This window comes from Scophthalmus maximus, chromosome 11 (genome assembly GCF_022379125.1).
Source record: "Scophthalmus maximus strain ysfricsl-2021 chromosome 11, ASM2237912v1, whole genome shotgun sequence".
In the NCBI taxonomy this organism is placed as follows: Eukaryota; Metazoa; Chordata; class Actinopteri; order Pleuronectiformes; family Scophthalmidae; genus Scophthalmus; species Scophthalmus maximus.
This window is the reverse complement of record NC_061525.1, coordinates 11,635,798-11,657,778: the sequence shown is the minus strand read 5'-3', so window position 1 is coordinate 11,657,778 and position 21,981 is coordinate 11,635,798. Positions and strand designations below refer to the sequence as shown.

The 21,981-nt window shown below is 42.2% G+C and overlaps 3 protein-coding genes across 6 annotated transcripts; 1 reads left to right on the top strand and 2 right to left on the bottom strand.

Moving 5' to 3' along the window:
- The first annotated feature begins 73 nt into the window (after positions 1-73).
- On the top strand, positions 74-6,366 carry LOC118299661. 2 transcript variants are annotated; one of them, XM_035623559.2, is made up of 7 exons: positions 74-582; positions 2,546-2,742; positions 3,306-3,446; positions 3,595-3,678; positions 3,857-3,925; positions 4,288-4,414; positions 5,062-6,366. In XM_035623559.2, exons 2-7 carry the CDS (start codon positions 2,692-2,694, stop codon positions 5,823-5,825), a joined length of 1,236 nt encoding a protein of 411 aa, XP_035479452.2. In that variant the 5' UTR covers positions 74-582; positions 2,546-2,691; the 3' UTR covers positions 5,826-6,366. The 2 variants fall into 2 exon arrangements, with proteins under 2 accessions (XP_035479452.2, XP_035479451.2); XM_035623558.2 differs by lacking the exons at positions 74-582; positions 2,546-2,742 and having other exon boundaries at positions 3,024-3,446.
- A 115-nt stretch (positions 6,367-6,481) lies between these two features.
- zgc:112083 (uncharacterized protein LOC550461 homolog) lies at positions 6,482-12,004 on the bottom strand. Its single transcript, XM_047335791.1, has 10 exons — positions 11,869-12,004; positions 10,804-11,144; positions 9,731-9,957; positions 9,524-9,635; positions 9,286-9,438; positions 9,115-9,189; positions 8,326-8,446; positions 7,807-7,945; positions 7,582-7,706; positions 6,482-7,365 (listed from the first exon to the last, which is right to left on the bottom strand). The coding sequence occupies exons 2-10, from the start codon at positions 10,952-10,954 to the stop codon at positions 6,927-6,929; spliced, it is 1,542 nt and encodes a 513-aa protein (XP_047191747.1). The 5' UTR covers positions 10,955-11,144; positions 11,869-12,004; the 3' UTR covers positions 6,482-6,926.
- A 1,779-nt stretch (positions 12,005-13,783) lies between these two features.
- Positions 13,784-21,766, bottom strand: map6b (microtubule-associated protein 6b). 3 transcript variants are annotated; one of them, XM_047335812.1, is made up of 4 exons: positions 20,534-21,766; positions 19,465-19,678; positions 16,202-16,239; positions 15,525-15,644 (listed from the first exon to the last, which is right to left on the bottom strand). In XM_047335812.1, the coding sequence occupies exons 1-3, from the start codon at positions 21,268-21,270 to the stop codon at positions 16,225-16,227; spliced, it is 966 nt and encodes a 321-aa protein (XP_047191768.1). In that variant the 5' UTR covers positions 21,271-21,766; the 3' UTR covers positions 15,525-15,644; positions 16,202-16,224. The 3 variants fall into 3 exon arrangements, with proteins under 3 accessions (XP_035479675.1, XP_047191768.1, XP_047191767.1); XM_047335811.1 differs by lacking the exon at positions 16,202-16,239 and adding an exon at positions 18,748-18,796 and having other exon boundaries at positions 15,537-15,644; XM_035623782.2 differs by lacking the exon at positions 16,202-16,239 and having other exon boundaries at positions 13,784-15,644.
- Between the last annotated feature and the right edge of the window lie 215 nt (positions 21,767-21,981).

Below are 21,981 nucleotides of genomic sequence, written 5' to 3'. Positions count from 1 at the left end.
ATGAACAATAAACACACACAAAGCAGCCTCTACCACAGGGTCAAGTCAAGGTAAAAAAAACATTATATTTCAGAGCCAGAAGCAGTTACTTGAATCAGAAATAACGGGTTATATTACACACGATGTTTAGATTCATCAGCAGAGGTTTGTGACTCATGCACCTTTGTAAATTGCACATCATGTGGGGACATGGAACGACTGTTTACATATTGATTTCTGCGTCAGATTTTCAGTATCCATCTCTGGAAAAAACCCCTCGTACTGTAAGCAGTCTTTCTCTACACTCAGAGGGGTTAAGAGCCCTGATGGGATTGGTTTAAGCCATTAGGAGTAGTTAATGGTCTTCCCTGGTATTGGTAAGTAACACAGACTAATTGACCAGGGAGAGCAGACGGCTAAAACTGTCTCCGAGCAACAGGTGGAGTCGCAGTCGAGGATCCGCTGAGGGACGACGGACACGATTCACTCTGCTGCTGCATGAAAGATTGAATTTGAGGAAGGACAGATTATGAGTGTTGGTCTTCAGTTTGCTGTCTGAGGAACTGGAGTGTTATTCACTGGATAACACACCTCATTAGTCAGGTAAGAAACATATCTACAGCTGTGCAGTCTGTGTCACTTTAAAAAGTGTCAGGTCAAATACATTTTGATTTCCGTTGTCTTCACCTGATCTATCTTTTTGTTCAATGTGCAACAATTAATCGATTCCTGACTATTTACATTTGTGCTGTGTTTTTATGACATCAAGAGACAAATATGTTCATCATCAATTACTCGTTTTGTCTAGTTGGTGTAAGAAAATTGTGAAAAGTTTCCTTCACAAAAACATTCCCAGAGCTTATGGTAATGTCTTTTAATGTCTCATGTTGTCTTAGCTGCAAACCCAAAGATATTGAGTTTACTCTAATATACACGAGACGAAGAAAAATAGAAAATATTATCATCTGAGAAGCTGGAACCGATGATTTCTTTGCTTAGAAATTAACTTACACTGAATTGTTAAGGTGTAAAATTCATCTGTTGACAATCTGCTTGTGTTTTACACTGAATATACTATAAACTGAAATCTCTTAACTTTGGTTATAAATGGAAAAAATGGATGTCGGGAGGTCACGGTGGTTGAATCAATGACTAATTAATAGAGGATGTTTGGTCTCCATGTTGAGTGCGGGCTGTGCCCTCAGATGACCCATCGAGCCGCTCCTGATGCCTCATCCCTCTGTTTGTGCTGCAGAACAAACAACTCCTTTATGAGATTAAGAGATTTTTGTGACAAGCTGACATGGACGAAATGAAGAGAACATGTAGGATGTGTAACCTCCAGATAATCTTGTCTTTATGAGAAAGGAGGGATCAGGCGATCGGATCCCTGCAGCCTAGAAAGGTTAAAGGGGCACGGACACAAACAGCGGGACGGAGTCACTGGGTAACAAGGAGGAGCTCATCACCAACCTTCACACAAACATTTGGTCATCGACGCTGTTCTCTCGTTTAAATGCAGAGGAACGAGGCCGGATGAGTTTTATTTTCAGAAATATTATCCTCGAGAAACTAAGATGTTTTACTGTCAGACACTGTGTCATCATTCAGCACCATCATATGTCTGATGCATCGCTGATATTCTATCCATCTTCTGATTGAGTACAGTTAGATTTTCAACATGAACACAGATGGAAGCACCGTGCCTGCAACAAATGAAAACATTTTAGAAAAGCTGCAACAAATGCTTATTTTTCATTTCTGATTCACACATTATTCCTTATAAATGATATAAAATACAGGAAGAAAAATAACTTAACAGACCTGTTACATTTTCCTAACTCCAAGGTGAGGTCTTGAAAGCTGGTGTTATCTGTCCAACACTTCATAAACCACAGATTTCCAATTTCTGACAAAGAAAAAGCTGCAAACCCTCAGATTTGAGAAGCTGGAAGTAGAGAATGTTTGGAGTTTTTCATTGACCTGAACAATCAAAGCACTTACAAAATAGTTGGTGACTCCTTTTCTGTCAATTAATCCCTTTTCAGCTCTACATGTGAAAATTGCTTTTTATAATCTATGCTGTTGATTTGTGTCAATCAGAAGCGTCAACAAATAGCCTTGTATATTTATTAATTTAATTTTAAGCAAGATGTTACCTCTGGTTCTTTTTGGAAGTCCAGCTGGAAGTAAAGTCAAACACACAAATTCACATATAGCGGGAACATAACTCTATTTTTATGTCCCACTCAAACATGCTGCATATCGCAGTGCTCTCTGTTCACTAACAGCATTATCCAACCATGCGTCCTTGGAACGGATGGATCCTAAATCAATTAAAAGGATTGGCACACCGAATGCCTTGATTGGATTACTGGCTGTAATGCAATCTAACAAGATACTTTCATTTTATTTGAGTGTGATTTGCGAGGCACGCTACCTGACAGGTGCAGCACACATTGTGTTGTGCAATTAGTATTTGAAAAAGCTAATGCAAAAGACAGGACTGTGTTTGATAATCCACTGAATGTTCACTGATTTATTCTGCTTTGTCTTGACTGCGAAGGCCGACCCCCAACTCTGGAACGCAGAGGACATCAGGGACAATTGGAAATTACTGGCCATTGGCTGGTCTGATAACTTTCCACCAGAACAAGGAAATCTCCATTCCTGCAGCGTGTTTGGACTCGGGCGGGGCCTTCAGTCAGTCTCATGGCAGGAGCAAACCCACTGATTCAAGTCCAGAACACACTCTACAGTCTGGTATGACCGACTACACTCTCTGTCTCACTACAGCAGTTTGCTGCTTCCACTGCTTTGTTTGAGTGGCAACAGGATTTTTTTGTTACTTTTTTAGTTTTTTAAATGTTGATTTATTTTTTTTACCTCTAAAGCAGAGCTTTTCAATCTGTAATATGATATAAAGGTGCAAGTGCTCTAAAAAAAAATCAACAGGATTTCAATCCTGCAGAGCCACACCTCAGTCAAATCAGACAAGATACACATATCTTGAATTCTGAAAGATTTAAATTGTTGATGCAACCATTATCCTACAACGTCCACTGCCAATAAAAGTCCCCAAAAATCCCCTTAGAAGTCACAGGAAAAGAAAAAGATGCAGCGTTTAACTCCAGAACTTGCCAGAGGTTCATCCCATTTTAAGGTTTTCTTCAATATCAGAGTGATCCAGTGATATTTGTATGTACACTCATGTGTGCATTTCAAAGAGGAGCTTCTAATAACTAATGTCATCTGTCATCATCAACTCTGTACTGGTGCCACTCTGCCCTGCACAGCGACTGACGGCACACGTGCTCTTACTCCAGCAGTTCACTCCATACAGCCTGGTTCATCACCATCAACGCATGCATCAGCACACTCCTCGTCAGAGAGCCTTCACCCCCATGCTGCACCAGCCCTCCTCCGTCCCACCTGCTCCAACTGCAACGGCAACTCAAGACAGTAGTGTAAGGAGACGAGTCTCTGTACTCTATATTTACTGTATTATTATCACTGACACCTGATATGATAGTGCTGCCTGTGCGTCACCATTTTAGAGATTTCTCCTCATCTATTCTCATTAATAGCAGAATAATTTCATGTCATAATTTTCAGCTCCAGTCCAACATGCAGCACCTGAAGCCGCCTCCCGCTGCAGTCACTGCCTTTCACAGGGCGACACAGAGATCCTTCAGCACAGTGAGTCCAACCTGCATCAACTCACACAGACAGTAGAAGGAGACAGTAAAATCAAAGGATTGCCTCCGTTTCCTGTCTTCAAACTCAAAGCTCATTGTTGATCGATTAAACACAAACTAGGTAAATTGAGAATTAACACTGACATTTGATCGCACGTATGTTTTCACATTGTTTTCAGAAACGAGGAAGACTTGGTGCCCTGCATGTTTGCATCGCGTGGAAGATTTATTACCACAAACAACTCAAGGTAACTTTGTGACATGCGTAGTTCACTCAAAGTATTTAGGCCTTTATTTTATTTTTTCAAATGTGTCTGAAGTTAAAATCAGTTTAACTAAGCAGCAATAATGTGAAAAATATATTCAAAATAAGATTTTATTTTCATAAACTTTATTTGTGAGCATGTTATGTTTAGTTTTTAATTGTCAAATAAAATCTTTAGCGACGTCCATACAAAAGACAACATTTATAAACTCTGTTGTGAGGAGCTACACATACTGTATGGTAAAATTATTTCAGATTTAGTTTAGAGTTTTGATCTGTAGAAAACTATGACATCTTTGTGAGTTGGTTTTGGCTGCTGTATTTGATTGAAATGCATTTAAACAGAAAATGCAGCAGAAACCCAACAGTCCCCATCGAGAGCCGACACCTGAGAATCCATCTGCTGTCGTCAGACCAGACTCGGTCCAACACGAGCGATCGGATCAGCCCTCGAGCAAACGTGCAAATCCAGGTGAGGCCAGCGGTGTAAGGAATACCTTCAACAAGAGGATGACGTTGTAAAATAATGCAGATCATGTTCAGGGCTAATTCCAAGTCACTTCCAGACTGTGTCCAAAAGTTTCCTTCAGTACAGGAAAGTAAATATGATTCGAGAGGTATCTTTAAGTTTACTTTTTAAAAAGCCAACAGAGAGATTAAAAGAAGATGTATTTCTATTGTGGCGGTTAAATTATGGAACAATGACAATTTAAATTTAAAAATGTGCAACTCTCTTTGTTTTCAAGAAAATCGTTGTCTTTGTTTCCTTATTAATATCTTGGTCTCTGATTTCTTGTCTTTTTTGGTTTCCAAGAATATGGTTTGTAATGCAATTTTTGAGGGTTGCAAATGTGAATAATTAATTTCCTTGTTTATTTACTTATATCTTGGTTTCTTTATTTTCTTTTTCTTTGAGGTGGGTAGATTTAATGGATAGAAAAATAGGATGGCCATATAGTATATAAGCTTTTGCATCAGCCTAAGCCTTTTCAGTCACTATTTACTGTTTGAGCTCACATTGTGATATATTTTTAATTATTGTTTTATGATGATGACTGAATAAGCAAACAAACATACGTGTGTCATGTTAATAAAAACTGATCTGCTTCTGACTTTCAGGCCCTTCATGTGGACAGTTTGCATATAGAAACACTGTTGACAGGAGGGAAACGGGCCTCTCCACATCTTCACCAGCATCCGCGACCAAGACGGAGAAACTGGAGCAGCTGCTGCTGCAGCAGCCGCAGAGGAAAGAGAGACTGGTTGATGAGAACCACAGAGGCCACCGAACGGACACAACAGAGGATTTACCACTCGGAGTCGAACCTTGGGATCCATCAGTGACCCGTGAACTTGACGGCACGCGCGGCTCACGTGACAGGAAGAGGAAGCGCGAGGGTGGCAGCTTCGTCAAACTGAAAAGGGCGAAGCGGGAGACTGTCGTGGACCACTTTCCCTCCATCAATATTTGGCACGATCCGTCTGCATTCAGTTCAACTCATACCCATCCGTCTCCGTGCACCATACCTGTGCAACATTTGAGTGGTTTGTCTGTTTTGTATCCTAACAGCAGTAGTTTTAATGTTACCCGCACTCCTGGGGGACGCTTCCCTTACTCAGGAGCTGAAATGCATCCCTACCAAGCTGCATCATGGGAGCCAACGTGGGACATAAGAGAGGACCTCCACTCCAGACACAATGACTACGCACAGAACGCCCCCAGTGGGATCAGGATACCGCTTGTAGCACAGATGCAAAAAGCATATTTTCGTGATTTCTCTGCACCGTCTCTTCTTTTCCCTCGGGCTTTGAGGAAGCAGGAGACGGCAGAGATTCAAGGGTGGGACGCTCCTGTCGTCTGCTCGTCTACACTCCTGTCATGACCTCATTCTGGCAACATCCCACCCAAGTGTCCAAGGTCTCATACATCTTTAAAGCAAATTTGAGCTTTCTGACTCATAAACTCTGACTCAAACACTTGGTAGCCTAGCAACTTAGTAACACTACATATAACCCACAATGCAACGGGAAACACAGTGGTTACACAGCTTCGCTCTGTTAAGAATGAATATCTGTTGTAATGAATGAACATGCCATTGACTTTCGTTTAAACTGAAATTTGAGAAAAATTAATTTTTATATTAAAGCCATTACTGCATGTGCTCTCTCCAGAGCGGTAGAAAACTCTCAGCATAGTTTTTCTTTTCATTTGGTTAAGGCCTTCAGGTGGAAGAGAAACTCAAATGGACAGAAATCTGTCGTAGCGACGGGAACTTTGATCCCCGGACTCAAAATGACCAAGCTAACATGCTGTTGCTGATCTTCGTTTTGAGTATTTATGCTCAATCCAAAACACATCTGAGGCTGATAGGAACTCCACAAGTGTTGCAGGTATTTGGTGATAAATAAGGTGTTGGACATATTCAAATCTTAACTTGGTGATTGGGCTAAATGAAAAGTCAGAGTGATCCATGGACCAATCCACACTGCCGTCCCTACAGGACATGCGGCTGGAGAAAGAAAACAAACATATGCCAAGTTCACTATTGTATCAAAAATGTATTTCAAATTTATAACAATAAAATTAAGCAACATTCAAAGGCTACAATTAAAAAAATAACTTCCTCTGAAATATGGAAATATCCCAGAAAACGGATATTTGTGTGTGAAGATAAGAACAACATCTCGTACAACCAGCTTGCTAGTCCTGCTCTTCAGACAGATGAATCTACGGTATATTAAAACAGGTGATCTTGTGAAGACGTCACAAAGCTAAGCTGAGGCATGACACTTTTGTCCGATGAAAGATGTGTCGAGAACCACCTCAACGGAACGTCACTGCAAACGACAGGATGCAGTGACTTCTCCGCTGACTGGCTCCGCAGCCAAATACACAAAAACAGACATAACTATTTCAATGCGTCACAGCTACACGAGAGCCCACGCTGGTACGTTTGTGATTTCACCCCGTGCAAAGTGGACGGTCAGACCACATCCATACCGAGGCCCCGCGCAACCTCCGTCAGGGCCTGAACGGCTCCGGACGTCCCGTCGCCGTCACAGTCCTCCTGGGACAATCCTCCAGGCTCGTCCTCGATGTGAGGGATGGTGCTCATCACACAGTAGACGGGAGAGTCGCTGCCTCTGGGGCTGGGCTGAGACGAGACGTCCTCGCCTCCGGAGAACTCCGCCGAGGAGGAGTACGAGTAGGAGGAGCTCGAGGAGGGCGATGAGGATCCCGCGGGGGAGCTCTGGCCGCTCTCTGGCGCCACCGCAGCCCTTTTGTTCCGGCCGCTGGTCCGAGGATTTTTCCGGCGGCTCTGCGGTTTCTTGGCCATGTTCTTCATGATCTCCTTGGTCACTTCCACAGTCTCAAATCGCACCATGTTTACTTTTAGGAAGCCGTCCACATCTTTTCTGTATCTTTGGAGAGAACATTACATTTTAATCAGTTCATCAGTCAAACTTTTTTTGCTTGATGTGATGAAATCCCCTCCGGGTGTTCAAGGTCACTAGGAACTTGACCTTAGACCATTATACTCGATTTATACCAAAATCACAACATACATTATCTCAAGGCACTGTACGTAGTCAGGTTGAGACCTCACAATAAGTTGCCAGTTGGCTGCTGCGACGTACCTAAAGCGTGAATGTCCAGACGGCCACTTCAGCTCGTGCTTTTTGCGAAGGTGAAGTGTGAGAGTGTAACACCAGGAGAAGACCTTATCACAAATATGGCATTTGTATTTTGACATCCCGCCAACCTGTTGGTTACAAAATAAATAAATCATGCAATAATGTAAGTAACATTTCGTTGGTACAATATTGAGCTTTACTGGGTGTTTCATATGGGTGCTAACAAACCTCATGCGCTCTCTTGAAGTGGTGGCTCATGGTTTGGAACGTGTGACAAGAGTAATCACAACCCTCCACAGTGCAGTGATACACAGTTCCCTCATTGTGAACCTCGCTGTGTTTTTGTAGATCTCGTTGGTTCTTGAATCTGTTTTAAAAATAAACCATCAACAAAATTGTAAATAATAATCACTAACAACATTTATTTTCAGTTTTTCAGAGATAAGATTCCAAACTTTCAAATTCATTAGTACTGACAACATTACTTATGTACAGTGAATAACTGTTGGTCCAGTAGCATTCTCACTGTCACGTGTTAATAACTGTGATTGCTAGCTCTACCTATTTTACTTATTGCATTTTTTAAACATACTTAAAAAGTTCAATGGATTTTCTGCGAATCATTTCAGTTAAAAAACAAACCAGAGAGGCCCATAAACACATGAATAAAAATGGACACAACAACCTCCAACCAGATATTTTAACTGTTTTCGACTGGACGTCTGATCCACTGTTTCAAAGCTCCACCTTTTGTCACAGAAGTCACATGGGAACGGACGCTCGTCACAGTGGCGGAATCGGATGTGGATCTTCAGAGCTGCCAAGGTCGTGCAGGTCATGTCGCAGAAGGGACACTTGACCTGATTCACTGGGAGTAAAGGAAAAGAACAAAGATGGTAATTTACTAACAACAGCCTACATGGATCAATAGTGATCTAAAATCCTATTTAAAGTCCCATCTAATAAAAAAACGTTCTTTATAATTTGAATAAAACTGTCTAATTGATCTTTGCAACAGTGTGTTTTTTTGTTTTTTTTAACTTCTGGCATGTCAGAGAACAATGTGCTAAAATTGAAAAGAAACCTGAAATGGATTCAATCTTAATACAGCTGACACTAATGAATGGAAGGATTCTCTTCTTCAAGTCATTTAAATGCTGAAATGTATGTTAATAAAAAGTGTAATTTACAGTTCTGTGACAACTGAGCTGATATGATCAAAAGCGTCAGAGCAGTTACTAAATGGACTTTGAGGTGAGATTGTTGTGTAAACTGCTATTTCCAAGTTTAAGACTAAATTTTGAAACCCAACCTCCTTAAATATTTGAGAATAACCTGGCCGTCGCTGTAAAATAGCCAGAGTACCAATCTGATCAAGACTGAACATTTTACTGCTTATGTTTTCCATCTACTTTTACCATGACAAAACTCTGTTGTTACAACAAGTGGAAAAGGCAGAAAACTTGAAAATGTTAGAAGTTTAGCACCTTTATTTACTCTGACAGCCACACAATAATAAAACTGTAGAGTTCTCACCATGCTGACGGACGTGATCCCTCAAAAGTCTCTCGCTGGAAAAAGCTTTGCCACAATGTTCACATACCAGCGACTCTGTTTGAATAAGTACAAAAATCTGTATTTGTTCACAACATTCAAAAACATCTGCATCCTAGGCGAAGGTTTTAAAAACCAAAGTGTCCCTCTCACCCACGGGCTCGGCCTGCCGGTGCAGGTGGTCAAACAACTTTGTGTTGCTGGAGAACATGCTGCCACATGTGGGACAGGCGACGAGTCTCTCCTGAGTGTGGCTCCGCATGTGCTCTCTCAACCGGTACCTGATCTTGAAGAAAGCATCGCAGCCTGTTCACAGAGACACGACATGGACATCACACGAATGCCAGAGAAGGGTTGAACACCTTCTTCACCTCCACTGACTCAGTCATACCTGACCAGTGGCAGAAGAGAGCCTGCTGCTGTTGTGAGAAGGACTGCTGCTCGGCACTTTCGATGTGATTGTCCACGTGTCGGTAGAACCACTCAGGATTGTTGAATGTACTCTGTGTAAAGAACAAACAACATGAATTCTATAATAATCGTTGTGCTGTAAATAAACTGTTGACCGATTGCTAACTTGTAAACGACAAACACCTACATCACACTGCTCCCACTGGCACACGTATCCATCGGATCCTTCGGGGACCAGGTTGTTGCTGTGTAAGCCTTGGTTGCAGCTCGGCAGGGCAGGACGGGACTTGAGCAGCTGTGACCCGACAAACTTGAGCTTACCGTGGTAGTTGTGGAAGAAAGCGTGGACCTCCAGCTCCACGGGACTACCCATGGATAGGAATTCACACCCGTTCCAGAGACAGGCATACTCATCTAAACAAAGAGAGGGACGTCTGGACTGAGCAGGGCTGAGCAGTTAACTTCAAATCTGAATCTTTAACCAACCAAATATAAGTGATATAAGTGTAATATAAGTCAGTTTGTGCGATAAATCCATAGTCCTATTCCGAAAGTCCTAATTAGCACCAGAAAGATCCAACAACAACTCAAATCAAACAATCAGTGCACCGAGGCAACAGAAGAAGCAACTGTTCATGTCACACCGACGGAAAGAGACAGTGGAACTGTGTTATCCAAATCTATTTATGCTTATGACTTATATATTACAAAGAGTAATAGACACACACTAGACCTAATAATCAGTTGTACCAAGGCTTTTTTTTTTCTCCTTTTCTTTTCCCAACTTTACAGCATCACACCAACTGGTCAATACATTAACACTTTCTTTTTCATAAAGGAAAAAGACTTACTGATGCTTCCATCTTATTTGAATAAATTGAAAGGGAATTTAATTTTAAAAAGCTGCATATTATCAAAAAGCTTTCCTTTTATCTTAATTATCAGTTATGGTTCATTTGCATCCGAATGGGGCCGAGGACACGAGTGAGGTGTTTGGCACACAGAATATAGATTCAACCTCTCTTTATGTTGAATCGAGAATCATTTTGAAACCAAATTTGATTCGGAATCATATCAGGAGGAGATGTCCAGCCCATGTCGGAACCACTGATCAAGTTATGGTGACAATTCTTTGTTTTCTTCCTCCAAAGATTCTTGTCTACACGTGCAAATTTGACGACTGACATACGCTGGCTCCTTGTGTTTGTCGTGTACGTTAGCGGTTGCTCACATGTACATGAATACCCCCCCCCCACTCACCCAGCTCTTCCAGGGCATCTTTGTCTCCCAGGTAGTCCTTCAAATGCAGCGACATGTGGTCGCTCAGCTCCTCCATGGTGTGGCCCTTGAAGTTGCAGGAAGCCCACTCACACACCACCTCAAAGTTGTCCAGTCTCTTGGTCGTCATCATGATGGAGATCTGACAACACACTGTGCAGCAACACACACACACACACACACACACACACACACACACACACACACACACACACACACACACACACACACACACCGGTCCTTACGGCAGGTCAGAGAGAGTAAACTCAATCCAGGTACATGGGCAAGGTCCTGGATGTCAAGATGACTTCTGATGGCTCCATCTGCACAAAAAAACAAAACGGCCAATCAGAGATTGATAGCATTTAATGCTGACAGATGGCAGATCCAAAATCTTTTGTTCCGTCATAGACTTATGCAACAATCTGCCGGTTTTGCAACCCCCCTAACAAGTGCATGCCAGGGAAGATTGTTAGATCCAGAACATCTTCGGGACGAACTTGCAAAACCCTCCATGTCCATGTTTATGAAGTTAAAGTCTAACAGAGGGCAACAGTCACCTTCCTGAACAAGGTCGAATCCAACAGATACTGGTCCAAATCATTGGTCCCATCAGCTGTTAAACAAGCTGTGGGTCAACTGGTTATTGTACACACAGGTTGTTATATTTCCAATGCAAGTGATGACTCACTCTGTATGTCTACGTATTTTTGACATGTGTTTAGAATGCTTTGGTCCGATTTATTGTCTGTAACGTGAAGGCATCGTTATTGAATACGAACTGCCCCTGTGGGACATAAAGATAATCCTCAGTTACAGTAGCACCTGAAGGTTACACGAGTCCAACCTCACTTGTTGGCATAGAAACCACCTGCTAGCTCGAGCTTCATGTGTTGTCTTAAAATAAAAGCTAATGTTTTGGCTAACACTGTAGCTAACCTTGGTTACCACTGGTTATCGCACCTTTCCTTTTTTTTGTTTACCATGTCACACACGTGTGACTCTCCGACACAAGCGACACACGGAGCTTTAGAAGATGTTTCTTACGAGTGCCGGTGTGAGTTGCTGCAGCAGCTCGGTGCTGCTGGATACTGACTCCTCTTCCCTCCTCTTCCCTCCTCCGCTCGTCTGCTTGTGTTTATTTCCTCTCACGTCGACCGCGAAGCGGAAGTTGGTGTCTGTTCTTCGTCTGTCATTTAAAAAAAAGGAAATCACTAATAGGAAAGTCAGAGAGCACACTGCCACCTACTGGCCACACAAATAAATGACTGAATGAATACAAGTAAAGACTGAACTGAAATATGGAAGAGAGGATCTATCCATCTATCTATCTATCTATCTATCTATCTATCTATCTATCTATCTATCTATCTATCATCTATCTATCTATCTATCTATCTATCTATCTATCTATCTATCATCTATCTATCTATCTATCTATCTATCTATCTATCCATCTATCTATCCATCTATCTATCTATCTATCTATCCATCTATCTATCCATCTATCTATCTATCTATCTATCTATCTATCCATCTATCCATCTATCTATCCATCTATCTATCTATCCATCTATCCATCTATCTATCTATATATCCATCCATCCATCCATCCATGTCGAGATTAAAGTCAAAGTTAACAAACCTGGACTGAATAAACTAGTTGACTACAGTTAGTGTTTTTAAAACACACATCCAGGTGTGTGATATTGTTTTTGAGCCAGAAGGAAAAAAGGTAATTTTACAGTAATACATTGAGGAGCTACATACCCCATCATAGCCCCGAACACCTCAGACACACACAAGAAGATTTAAAAAATGTGAGCTACTGGCCGGCGGACACCTCACTTCTCCTGATCCTGTGAGATGAAACAGATCCCGTCCACCAGAGGTCATAATTTGCTGAGTAGCATCACCACAGTATGCTTCTCAATGTAGATACAATTTGATCCACATCTGAATATCTGTCAGGTAGATTAATATAGACACATTTGTGTCTGGAGCAGAATAACCAAATCAAAACTCATTTATGGGTTCTACACTGCTGCTCACTGGCTGAGTCTTTACTTTACATAAACATGCTACGGCTACATGCCAATTGCACATAAGCAGATAAACCTAGGGACCGCTTTTGTTTGCAACAGTCACATTTTCTTGTGACATTATCTGACAGTGCTTCAATATGAAACAGATGAACCGAAAAGGCACATACTACAGTATATTTCATAGAGAAGCATGTGTATGAAATATCAATTCTTATCTTTCAACAATACATAATAAGCTGTTGGTGAGACGGAAAGCAGCCAGACAAGTCTTGTAGGGAAGGGACAGAGCTTAAGCAGCTCCAGTGCCATCGCTGATCTCGTATTCAATATTTCATGCTGCTCTGGAAACATAAGGGCCCATAACAACTGAATTATTCATGCACTTTCATGTCAGGATGACTGATTCGCTGGAAAATGACCACCAGCATCAACCCAAATCCAGTGGATGTAATGAAAAACAATCAAATAATGTTTCATTTCATATTAATCGTTCGTTTAGAGCCGAGGACAATTTGCTTCTCTCAATAAATCTCTGAAATATAAAAAATGGACAGAACAATGCCCTGATGACATCAAATTTCAGGAAGCACACCCTTTTAAGAGAACACAGTAGAATTGCAAAAAATTGACAATCAACAAACAAATCAACAATGGTGAATTGAATTTTTTTTTACAAAAACATAATGTCTAAAACATTATAAACTCCCCCTGGGGTGGCTTTTTAAAAAACGTAATTGGGTCACATTGAGGTATTTTACCACTCCAAATGCATATAGGTGAAAATTTTGACAAATTCATAGCATTTATTTGTTACACTTTTGTTAAGATTAGCTTTAAAATTTTCTGAAAAATAGCTGGTCACCTTTAAGGAAATAATAGTGACCTATAACAATGATGTAATAAGTCACGACACAGGATTCTGTTTCATCATTTTAATTGGAGTTGGTTCAGAACAAGCTGAGCACATGAGCACAACGTCACAAAATGTGTGCAGCAGTATGACATTGTCATTTCATCATTTCACTCTGGTCTGACGCCACGCGCGGTCCGAACCAGACAGCATATATACGATGAGAGATATAGCACCAGGGTGTTGGAGTGCACAGCAGCACTTCTTGTGGTGGGGGTCAGACTTGATGTTAGCAGGCAGCAGGCTGTAGTGTTCACACAAAACATCTCACGCACACACACACACACACACACGCTTAAACCAGAGGCAGGCTCACGGTGGATAGCGGCTCAGCTGGGCCCTCACACACCTCAGGCTGCTAAAGGATCTCATGGCAGACGACTGACGTTATACGTTTACGACCAGAGAGGGACAGGGTGTGATGGCGTTTTAGTGAAAACACGTCCTGATGAACAGATGGGATTTTTGCGCATATTCAGGCAGCAGCATTTTGTAGGAGCTGAACTTCAAGTTCTGGCCCATTACTTGTCTTTCAACACCTGGAGAGGTCGGCCAATTCAGAGTGAAAGCCACTGAGTTAAGACGATAAGCTTTTCAAGCCTTTGTGCATCTTTAGTTTCTTATTTTAACACAATTACAGCATCGCAGCTCAGAGGAGAGGATGGAGTACAATGCCACAAAATACTGAGTCATTGTAAGGACTGCAGTGTTCCTCTTAGATTAAAGGAGTGGGTCTCCATTTAAATTGCAAGAAATGTGTTTGTGGGTGAAACCATATTGCTGGTGTGTTTATTTCATAGCTTTAACAGCCACTAGACTATGATTTTTTTTTACTGTATGTACCTTTTGGTGTGATCAGTCTATTACTACACATGCATTATATTGGAAAAGGTCTCGCCCCTAAACATGTATCTTTGATGGCTAGATTTACAAGTTAAAATGTGACTGTGACATACAGTATAGTCTGCTAAAATGTTGCTTCTCAACCAAAAATGGGGGTCTTGCATGCAAAGCTTCAGCAATTATATTACAGGTCATTTTGGTTTCTTAGCAACCAAACTGATGAAACCAGATATCATCCAGAACAATGAAATGAAAACCAGGACCTTAGAGCGGAGGCACTGTAACTAGGAATGCAACCGTAAAACAGATTTTGTATTTTAACAAAACCTCCCGTGAGATACAGTCTCAGAGAATAAGCTTCCCCTTGACAAATTTCTACAATCATTTTAGTGTTGATCTCAAATCGTCATCCATTCAGACAAAGGTAAAAATGCCCTTTCATACACATATAACATGTGTACAGAAGGCTCTTTTTTTATAGTTTGACGTCAAACAGAACTCATATAAATAATGTGCAAATTATGTGCTCAATTAATATAAAGCGGTTTCTGTGCACCAAAACACGCAATCACATATTCTCTCTCTCTCTCTCCCTCTCTGACACACACACACATACACACACACACACACACATTACAATGACATTATTTGCATTATTCTAAAAGCTCATCATCGGTGCCCATTCAATTCAAGGTTGAACAATATGTGACAGGACAGCAAAAACAACAGGCCAGGAACTAAACCAAAGGGAAGAGATTTGCCTAATTCTTCCTGTGACCTTTGTTGAAGCACATGAAGGTGTAGAGGTGAAACTTTTACTGCTTTGCTTCCGCCAGTCTGTTGCTGATCTCTTTGCTCTTCTTTGTGACGACTCCCTCTGGTTTGGGTTCTGGAGCGGCCAGAGAAGGTTTCTTCTTGGCTGACAGGGAACTAGCAATCTGCTTCTCTTTTGCTTTTTTCACCATCTTTCCTGTTGTTGTTGTTGGCGTCTTTTTTGGTTTGGTGCGAGACACTGGTTTATCCCCCTAGCAGAGAAGAGATGTGCAAATGCTGAGATCAACCTCTGTTTCCAAAACAGTAAATCAACATTTTCAGCAGAACATGTTTCTTTGATTCCTTGCTGAGCGCTAGATGAGAAGATCAATACCGTAATACTTCTCCATGATGTCTGTATGTTTACAGTTTTTTTCAATTGCTAACATGCATTGGTCCAAACTGAAGTCACATTGTCAAAACTCTTCACGCAGTCAGTGAAACAGAAGTCTATGTGAACCAAACTGTGAATCATTTTCCATTGCTTTCACACAAAACACATTCAATGACCACATTTTCCAAAAATCTATGAACTCTTTTCTCTTTCATACTCCACCAACTGGAAAACACTATATATATGCACTACATTTTTCAAATGCTAACACACAGTTTTCAAAACTGGAACAGAATGATGGAAAATGTAATGCATTTCTGCAGAAACCATATTAAAACACGTGGAACATCAACATAAAATGAAAAAATAATCATTCCGAACATAGCTGATTGAAATTTCAGCTGAAAGCCTACCAATGTGTTTTTAGTCTCTTACCAAACAGAGAAAAGGGGACGGCTTCAGAAGGATTTTGTCTGGAAACATGGATCGTGGAAGACAGGGTGGGGAAAGAGGAGTGTCAGGGAGAGGGGGGGATGCGTGGAGGACAAAGGAGAGGAAGACCAACACCGGTGATGTTGATGAGAACTTGTGGCCAAATGCAATTCAACACAATTTTTCAATCAATTGTATTCGTATAGCGCCAAATCACAACATACATTATCTCGAGACACTTTACACAGTGAGGTTGTGACCTCACAATATCACAGAGAAACTCAACCATTCCCACAATGAACTAGCACTTGGCGACTGTGGAGAGAAAAAACACTCCCTTTTACCAGGAAGTAATTTCTAGAAGAACCGGCCTCGGTTGTGGGCGGAACATCTGCCTCCATATGCAGGAGAGAGGGAGGACTACAACCCTCACACTAGAACAGTGTGGTCTAGTGTCATCACAGGAAGTAAATTACTATATGCAAGGAAATAGAAAAACTAAAGGATATTGAAGCAATTGCTGATTCATTCTTATTACATATACTTTAGTAAAGTCAATGAAATAACGTGCATTTTTCTTATTCTATGATATAATACTGATTTATATGAAAAATCTTTAAAAATTCAAGGATAAAAGTTCATCATTTATGTGATGAATGAAATGAAAAATGTGGTGCTCCCTGTTTTTTAAGTCAGTGTTGCTTTGTGAGTAAGAATCGTCGCCAGTGTTCTGGTCGAACAAGCTTATCATGAGATAACGAGACATGTACAAAGTGTTGTGGTGATTTGAGTGAGTTTTGGAGGTGAGATCATTTGTGTGGCCCAGGTGCCTGTTGGTGATGCAAGACTGTATGAAGAGTTTTGAAAAAGTGGCTTCAATGTGGACCAAGGCTTTGCAAAAAGCAATTGAAAAAACTTTAATATGATGTTGAACCCAGTAGCTCATTAGCTGTGTTTGGTTAAGCACGGGGAAACAGCCTAGTTCTGACCAAGGGTAAAAAAACAAAACAAGGTTTAACAAAAAAGTGGTTTTATATTTAAAAAATCAATATGAGAGTGGTGTCGATCATCCCATGTAATGCTTACCAAGAAATCAAATATGCACATATTGTTTTTAAATGTCAAGCTATTCCTTTAAACATTTACTTAACTCTATGTCAAAGTCATATCTTAGCTAGCATGCAATACATACCTTTTTTTATCCAGTGACTTAAAGAAATAACAGGCAAATGGCACCGTAGAGTTCAGGTGATATTTGCAATATGTGGTTAGTGCAATGACGAACAAAAGAAATGAACACACAGCACAAAAGGTGTATTTGTACAGCATTCAAAGTACATGGTTTATATTAGTATATTTTGGTAGTCTTATATTTATAACACTAACATTTTGGTAATACACATTTGATCAGTAATAGTGGTAGCAAAAACCTAGTGGTTTGACAAGCAGGCTTGCAACTGAAGGATCACTGGTTCAAATTCCCAGAGTGACTGGGAACATGTGGGTGCAGAGATGGATGTGCCCGACAAGCAAAGCATGTTTCTCCGTTCTGCTCTTGTGGAGTTTGGACAGCGGTACAATACTTGTGAAAGATGTTTCCAAATGGTCCATTTGTATAAATGAGCTGGTGCACAGCAAAAAGTTGCATGCATGCTCAACTTTTGCTGAATAAATAAACCTTAAAAAAATAGTTTGTAAGAGATGATGAATGTTTGTTAAAGGCTGTTTCTCGCAGAAAATCTGAAGGGCTCTATTTCTGTGAGTAAAAGAGTGGTGGTGAAAAGTAGGTGGTGCGTAGGGCATGGCATCGTTTTTGTTAATTCTGTCGCCATAGACAGTCAAGGTGGAATTAGGAGGAATATGTTAACACTGGGTGTGGTAGAGGATTGTGTCTTTCATGACCATAAAACTGCGCACGAATAAGAGTCTGCGTCATACTGAGCTGCAAATTGCAACTACAGAAATCAGACATCAAAAACAAAAAGGATGACATCATCTGCAAACAAGTGTTACCAGTACCTGATAGAGAAAATCAACTGCACCACTGCCACTGCCTATCCACCTACTTTTATGCAGTCAAATTCATACTGAGGCTAATGTGTGCAGACATGGAAAAACATGGAAATTCTTTGCCAAACTTAATTTGCACCATATACACTGTCACCAAAATAGAGCCCTGAACAGCGCAGATCTGTTCAAATGCATATTAATCGAAATGTTAAGAGGTTTCTAAGAATCTTATTTTTCTAGGATTCTAATCTGTTACATGTTTTCGTTTATCGATCCATCCTCTTGCATAAACCTCAATTGTTTAAACTACTGAGCTCCACAACAGGTAGGTGCAGGCCGAGAGGTGGGCAATCGGTGATGATGTGCCAGATAATTCTGGAAGGATTGCATCTGGTAGCCGGGTGATCAATGTGACTGAGACTCATACTGGCCAAGGTGCATACTGTGAGTGTATGTGTGTGGGTGTACAGTATGCACTCTTTGCGTCTGATCAATTTGAGGTCAGCCACCATGCCTTCTAGAAGAAACAGAAAACACACCTGACTACAGCAGATTTAGAACAGAGCTGCTCTCAGTCTCTGAGAAGTCCTACAAGAATGAGAGAGGGAGTGGCCATATGAACACACCACTATTGACACATCATTAAAAATTACTAACCAGATTTTGTCTGAACTGTGAACATGCACGCAGAGCAGAATACTGATGACGCTTTATTTATGAAAAAAAAGCAACTATTGGGAAATAACGGACCTGTAAAAAAAGTGTTGAGAATGATAAAGACCTACTTTAATATTGGATGAAGTCCCTTATATCTATAACCCAGAAGTAGGATATTACTCATTAAATCTGATGCATTAACATTTTATTTTTTGGGGTTAGTTAAAACTTACACAGGATGGGTACTTAAACATATCACATTAAGATGAAAATGAGACATGAAGTTGTTTTAGTTGGTGTATAATAAGTCTGACCACCAATCATTAGGCCGGGGCTTGACTCTGATGGAGTGTGAAATAAAAAGAAAAAGTATGCAGCGGGCCTTCCAAAGTAAACCTCACAGACGGTGTGTTAATCACAAAATACTAAAACCTAGGATATAGCAGGGCTAATAAAGTTTTAGACGTGACTATAAGGAAGGCACTTACTGCATGTCACTCTGTGTACTTACGGGGAAATACAACTCAGCATTTAAGTGGCAGCGGTGTTCCACAGAGCTGCAGTAACAGCCTGGGAGCTGTGCGGCGACGTGCTCTCACCTTGGCGGGCTCCTTGCTGGGCTCGCTGTACAGGCTGCGTATCCTCCTGCGCTCCACCAGCTTGTTGTCCGCGGGCTGAGCCTTCACCTGCTCCCCCTTGTACGTGGCACTGTAGCTGGTCTCCAGGCTGGTCTCCTCCACGGGGGGTTTATACTGAACTGGAGCTTTGATGGGCTTCACCAGTTTCACGTCCTTATAGGCCTTGAACTCGGTCCTGACATCAATTGAAATAGACATTATTTTATCAAATATTTGTACAAAAGGAGAAAAATCAACCCCAAAGACATCACGTTTGCTGAAAGAAAGGTCATCAAATCCTCACATTGGAGAAGCTGGTACCAGAGAATGCTCAGTATTTTTCTTTGAAAGAAAACTGAAGGGATTACTTGTTAAGTTACCGATCATTTTTTTGTCAAACTAATCGATTCATTGATCAGTTTCAGCTGTAAAAAGTTGAGTATGACTGAGAGAGTTTAAATTGAAGACTGCCCTTTCTCCAATTTAGTCCAAGTTGTATATACGTATATATTATACAACTTAATGACCGTAGCCACAGAAATAAAGGCAACAAACTAAACACAAAACTGAAGGCACGACATATGTGAACATCCATATTTCACTGGGGCAAAATGACTGCCAGCACGTCTTATTAACTTGCATCCTGCATGATCCCTATAATTCAATTAGGAGGAGGCCTGCGCAGAGGAACCATGTCAAGACACATGATACATTCAGACCGGTTTACTGGCCTAACTCGTTTATGGGCAAACTGCATTGATTTGGTAGTAGTCTCATGGAGGACACGGTGGGGGGGGGGATCAATGAGGAAACCTTTATCTGAGGCAATATCAGTTTGCTTTGGAAATCCCTGGAGACTGTAACAAGAGACGGTGCAACACCAAACGTCCTACAGGCCTCTGATGTTTTATCATAGATGCTCCCCCGATGTTAGTTGAAATGTTTGTAGACATGTTATGCAGCAGGGGACACTGGAACACACCACTGCTGATAGAGAATAGAAGGCCTGATTTAAGCCACTAACCATGATGTCTCACACTGGTCCACTCACCTGTAGCTGCTGGAAGTCGACATCACCTGCTTGATCTGTCTGTTGAGAGCGTCCGCGGCCTCTCTGCCTTTCCGCTGCTCCGCGCTCGCGTCCGCGGGCATCTGCGCCTCCGACTTCTCCGCCGGCTTCCTCTCTGCGGACTTCTCCCTCTTCACGCTTCTCTTCGGCGCCTCCTTCGACTCCTTCACCTGCGTCTTCTCCTCGATCTCGCACTTCTCCACGCCGCTCTCGGCCTCGGGGGCCTCGGGGGCCGCAGGCTCCTGCTGCCCGGCCCCTGCGCTGCGCTCGGCGGCGGAGGAGGAGGGGCTGGGCTTGGGGATCCACGGGTGGTCGTGTTTCTTCGCGATAGGCCAGGGTTTGTAGTCCTTCTGATACTGCGTCTTGGTGATGAACGGGGTCGCCGAGGGCTGGTACTCGTTCCGGGGTTTGCAGCTGGGCTCGGGGCGCACGCTCCACGCCTTGAAGTCTTGGCGCATGACGGACGCGGCAGAGCCATCTTTGCCCGCTGCGGCGCCCGTCGCGGGCGGTGCCTTCGCAGCCTCCTGCTCGCCGTGATGGGGCTGGGTTTCTATGGCAATGGCACCGGCCCTCTGCTTCGGCTGCGGGTGATGCAGATGCTGCACGTCGGCCACATCCGCGTATTTGGTGAAAACCAGAGGCACCGCGATGTCCCCTTTGTCCAGCTCGGTCCAGAAGCGGTTGATGCAGCAGGCACGGGTGATGCACGGCCATGCCATGGTGATGGGCGACGCACGGAAACGCTCAGAATCTGGGGATAAACGCGCGAATAAACCGACCTACTCACGTCTCGGAGACCTGCAAGTGCTCGGACCCGTTCTGCCCCGCGCACTCTCGGTTTCTGTGCAGTCCGGGTTGTTCCCCCTCGCGGCTTTATGTAATGCTCTGCTGAGGGTATCTCGCCGATCTCCTGCTTCAGACTGAGAAACAGAGCCCACTCGCCTCCCACTCCCTCCTCCTGCAGCCTGCTGGGTTCTTACTCAAGTTCGAATGCACTTTGTGCAGAGCACATTGCTGTCTGGTTGCGCATCAAAGCGACCCCACCCACATCAGCGCGATGCCTCCCAGATGCTCCGAGTCTGCACGGCGACCTGTCACCTGAGCTCGTCGTCGTCTGGCCACAGAGGGAGGGGACACGGTCGACGCTGCCTCGGCCCACAGCGTCAATTCAGTCCGGCAGTGGATGAGGCAAGAGGCCTCTTGTTGTTCCGTCTGGAGGAAATGGCCGATAACGCAGCTGGAACCCCAAGAGAATATACATACATACACACACATATATATATATATATACACACACATACAGATACATATATATTATATGTATATATATATATATATATACACAAAGATACACATATATATATTATATGTATGTGTGTATATATATATATATATATGTACATACAGATAAATATATATACACATATACA

Bases quoted from the DNA above. Each gene is read 5' to 3' on its own strand.
- map6b (XM_035623782.2), bottom strand. From the start codon at position 21,270: ATGGCATGGCCGTGCATCACCCGTGCCTGCTGCATCAACCGCTTCTGG. The intron at 19,679-20,533 runs GTGAGTGGACCA...AATTGATGTCAG, and splicing joins TCGACTTCCAGCAGCTACAG to GACCGAGTTCAAGGCCTATA. The intron at 15,645-19,464 runs GTGAGAGCACGT...CTTCTCTGCTAG, and splicing joins CCAGCAAGGAGCCCGCCAAG to GGGGATAAACCAGTGTCTCG.
- zgc:112083 (XM_047335791.1), bottom strand. From the start codon at position 10,954: ATGATGACGACCAAGAGACTGGACAACTTTGAGGTGGTGTGTGAGTGG. The intron at 9,439-9,523 runs GTATGACTGAGT...CTCTGTGAACAG, and splicing joins TCTCTTCTGCCACTGGTCAG to GCTGCGATGCTTTCTTCAAG. The intron at 7,366-7,581 runs GTACGTCGCAGC...TTCTCTCCAAAG, and splicing joins TCTGGACATTCACGCTTTAG to ATACAGAAAAGATGTGGACG.
- LOC118299661 (XM_035623558.2), top strand. From the start codon at position 3,225: ATGTCATCTGTCATCATCAACTCTGTACTGGTGCCACTCTGCCCTGCA. The intron at 3,679-3,856 runs GTGAGTCCAACC...CATTGTTTTCAG, and splicing joins CACAGAGATCCTTCAGCACA to AAACGAGGAAGACTTGGTGC. The intron at 4,415-5,061 runs GTGAGGCCAGCG...TCTGACTTTCAG, and splicing joins GAGCAAACGTGCAAATCCAG to GCCCTTCATGTGGACAGTTT.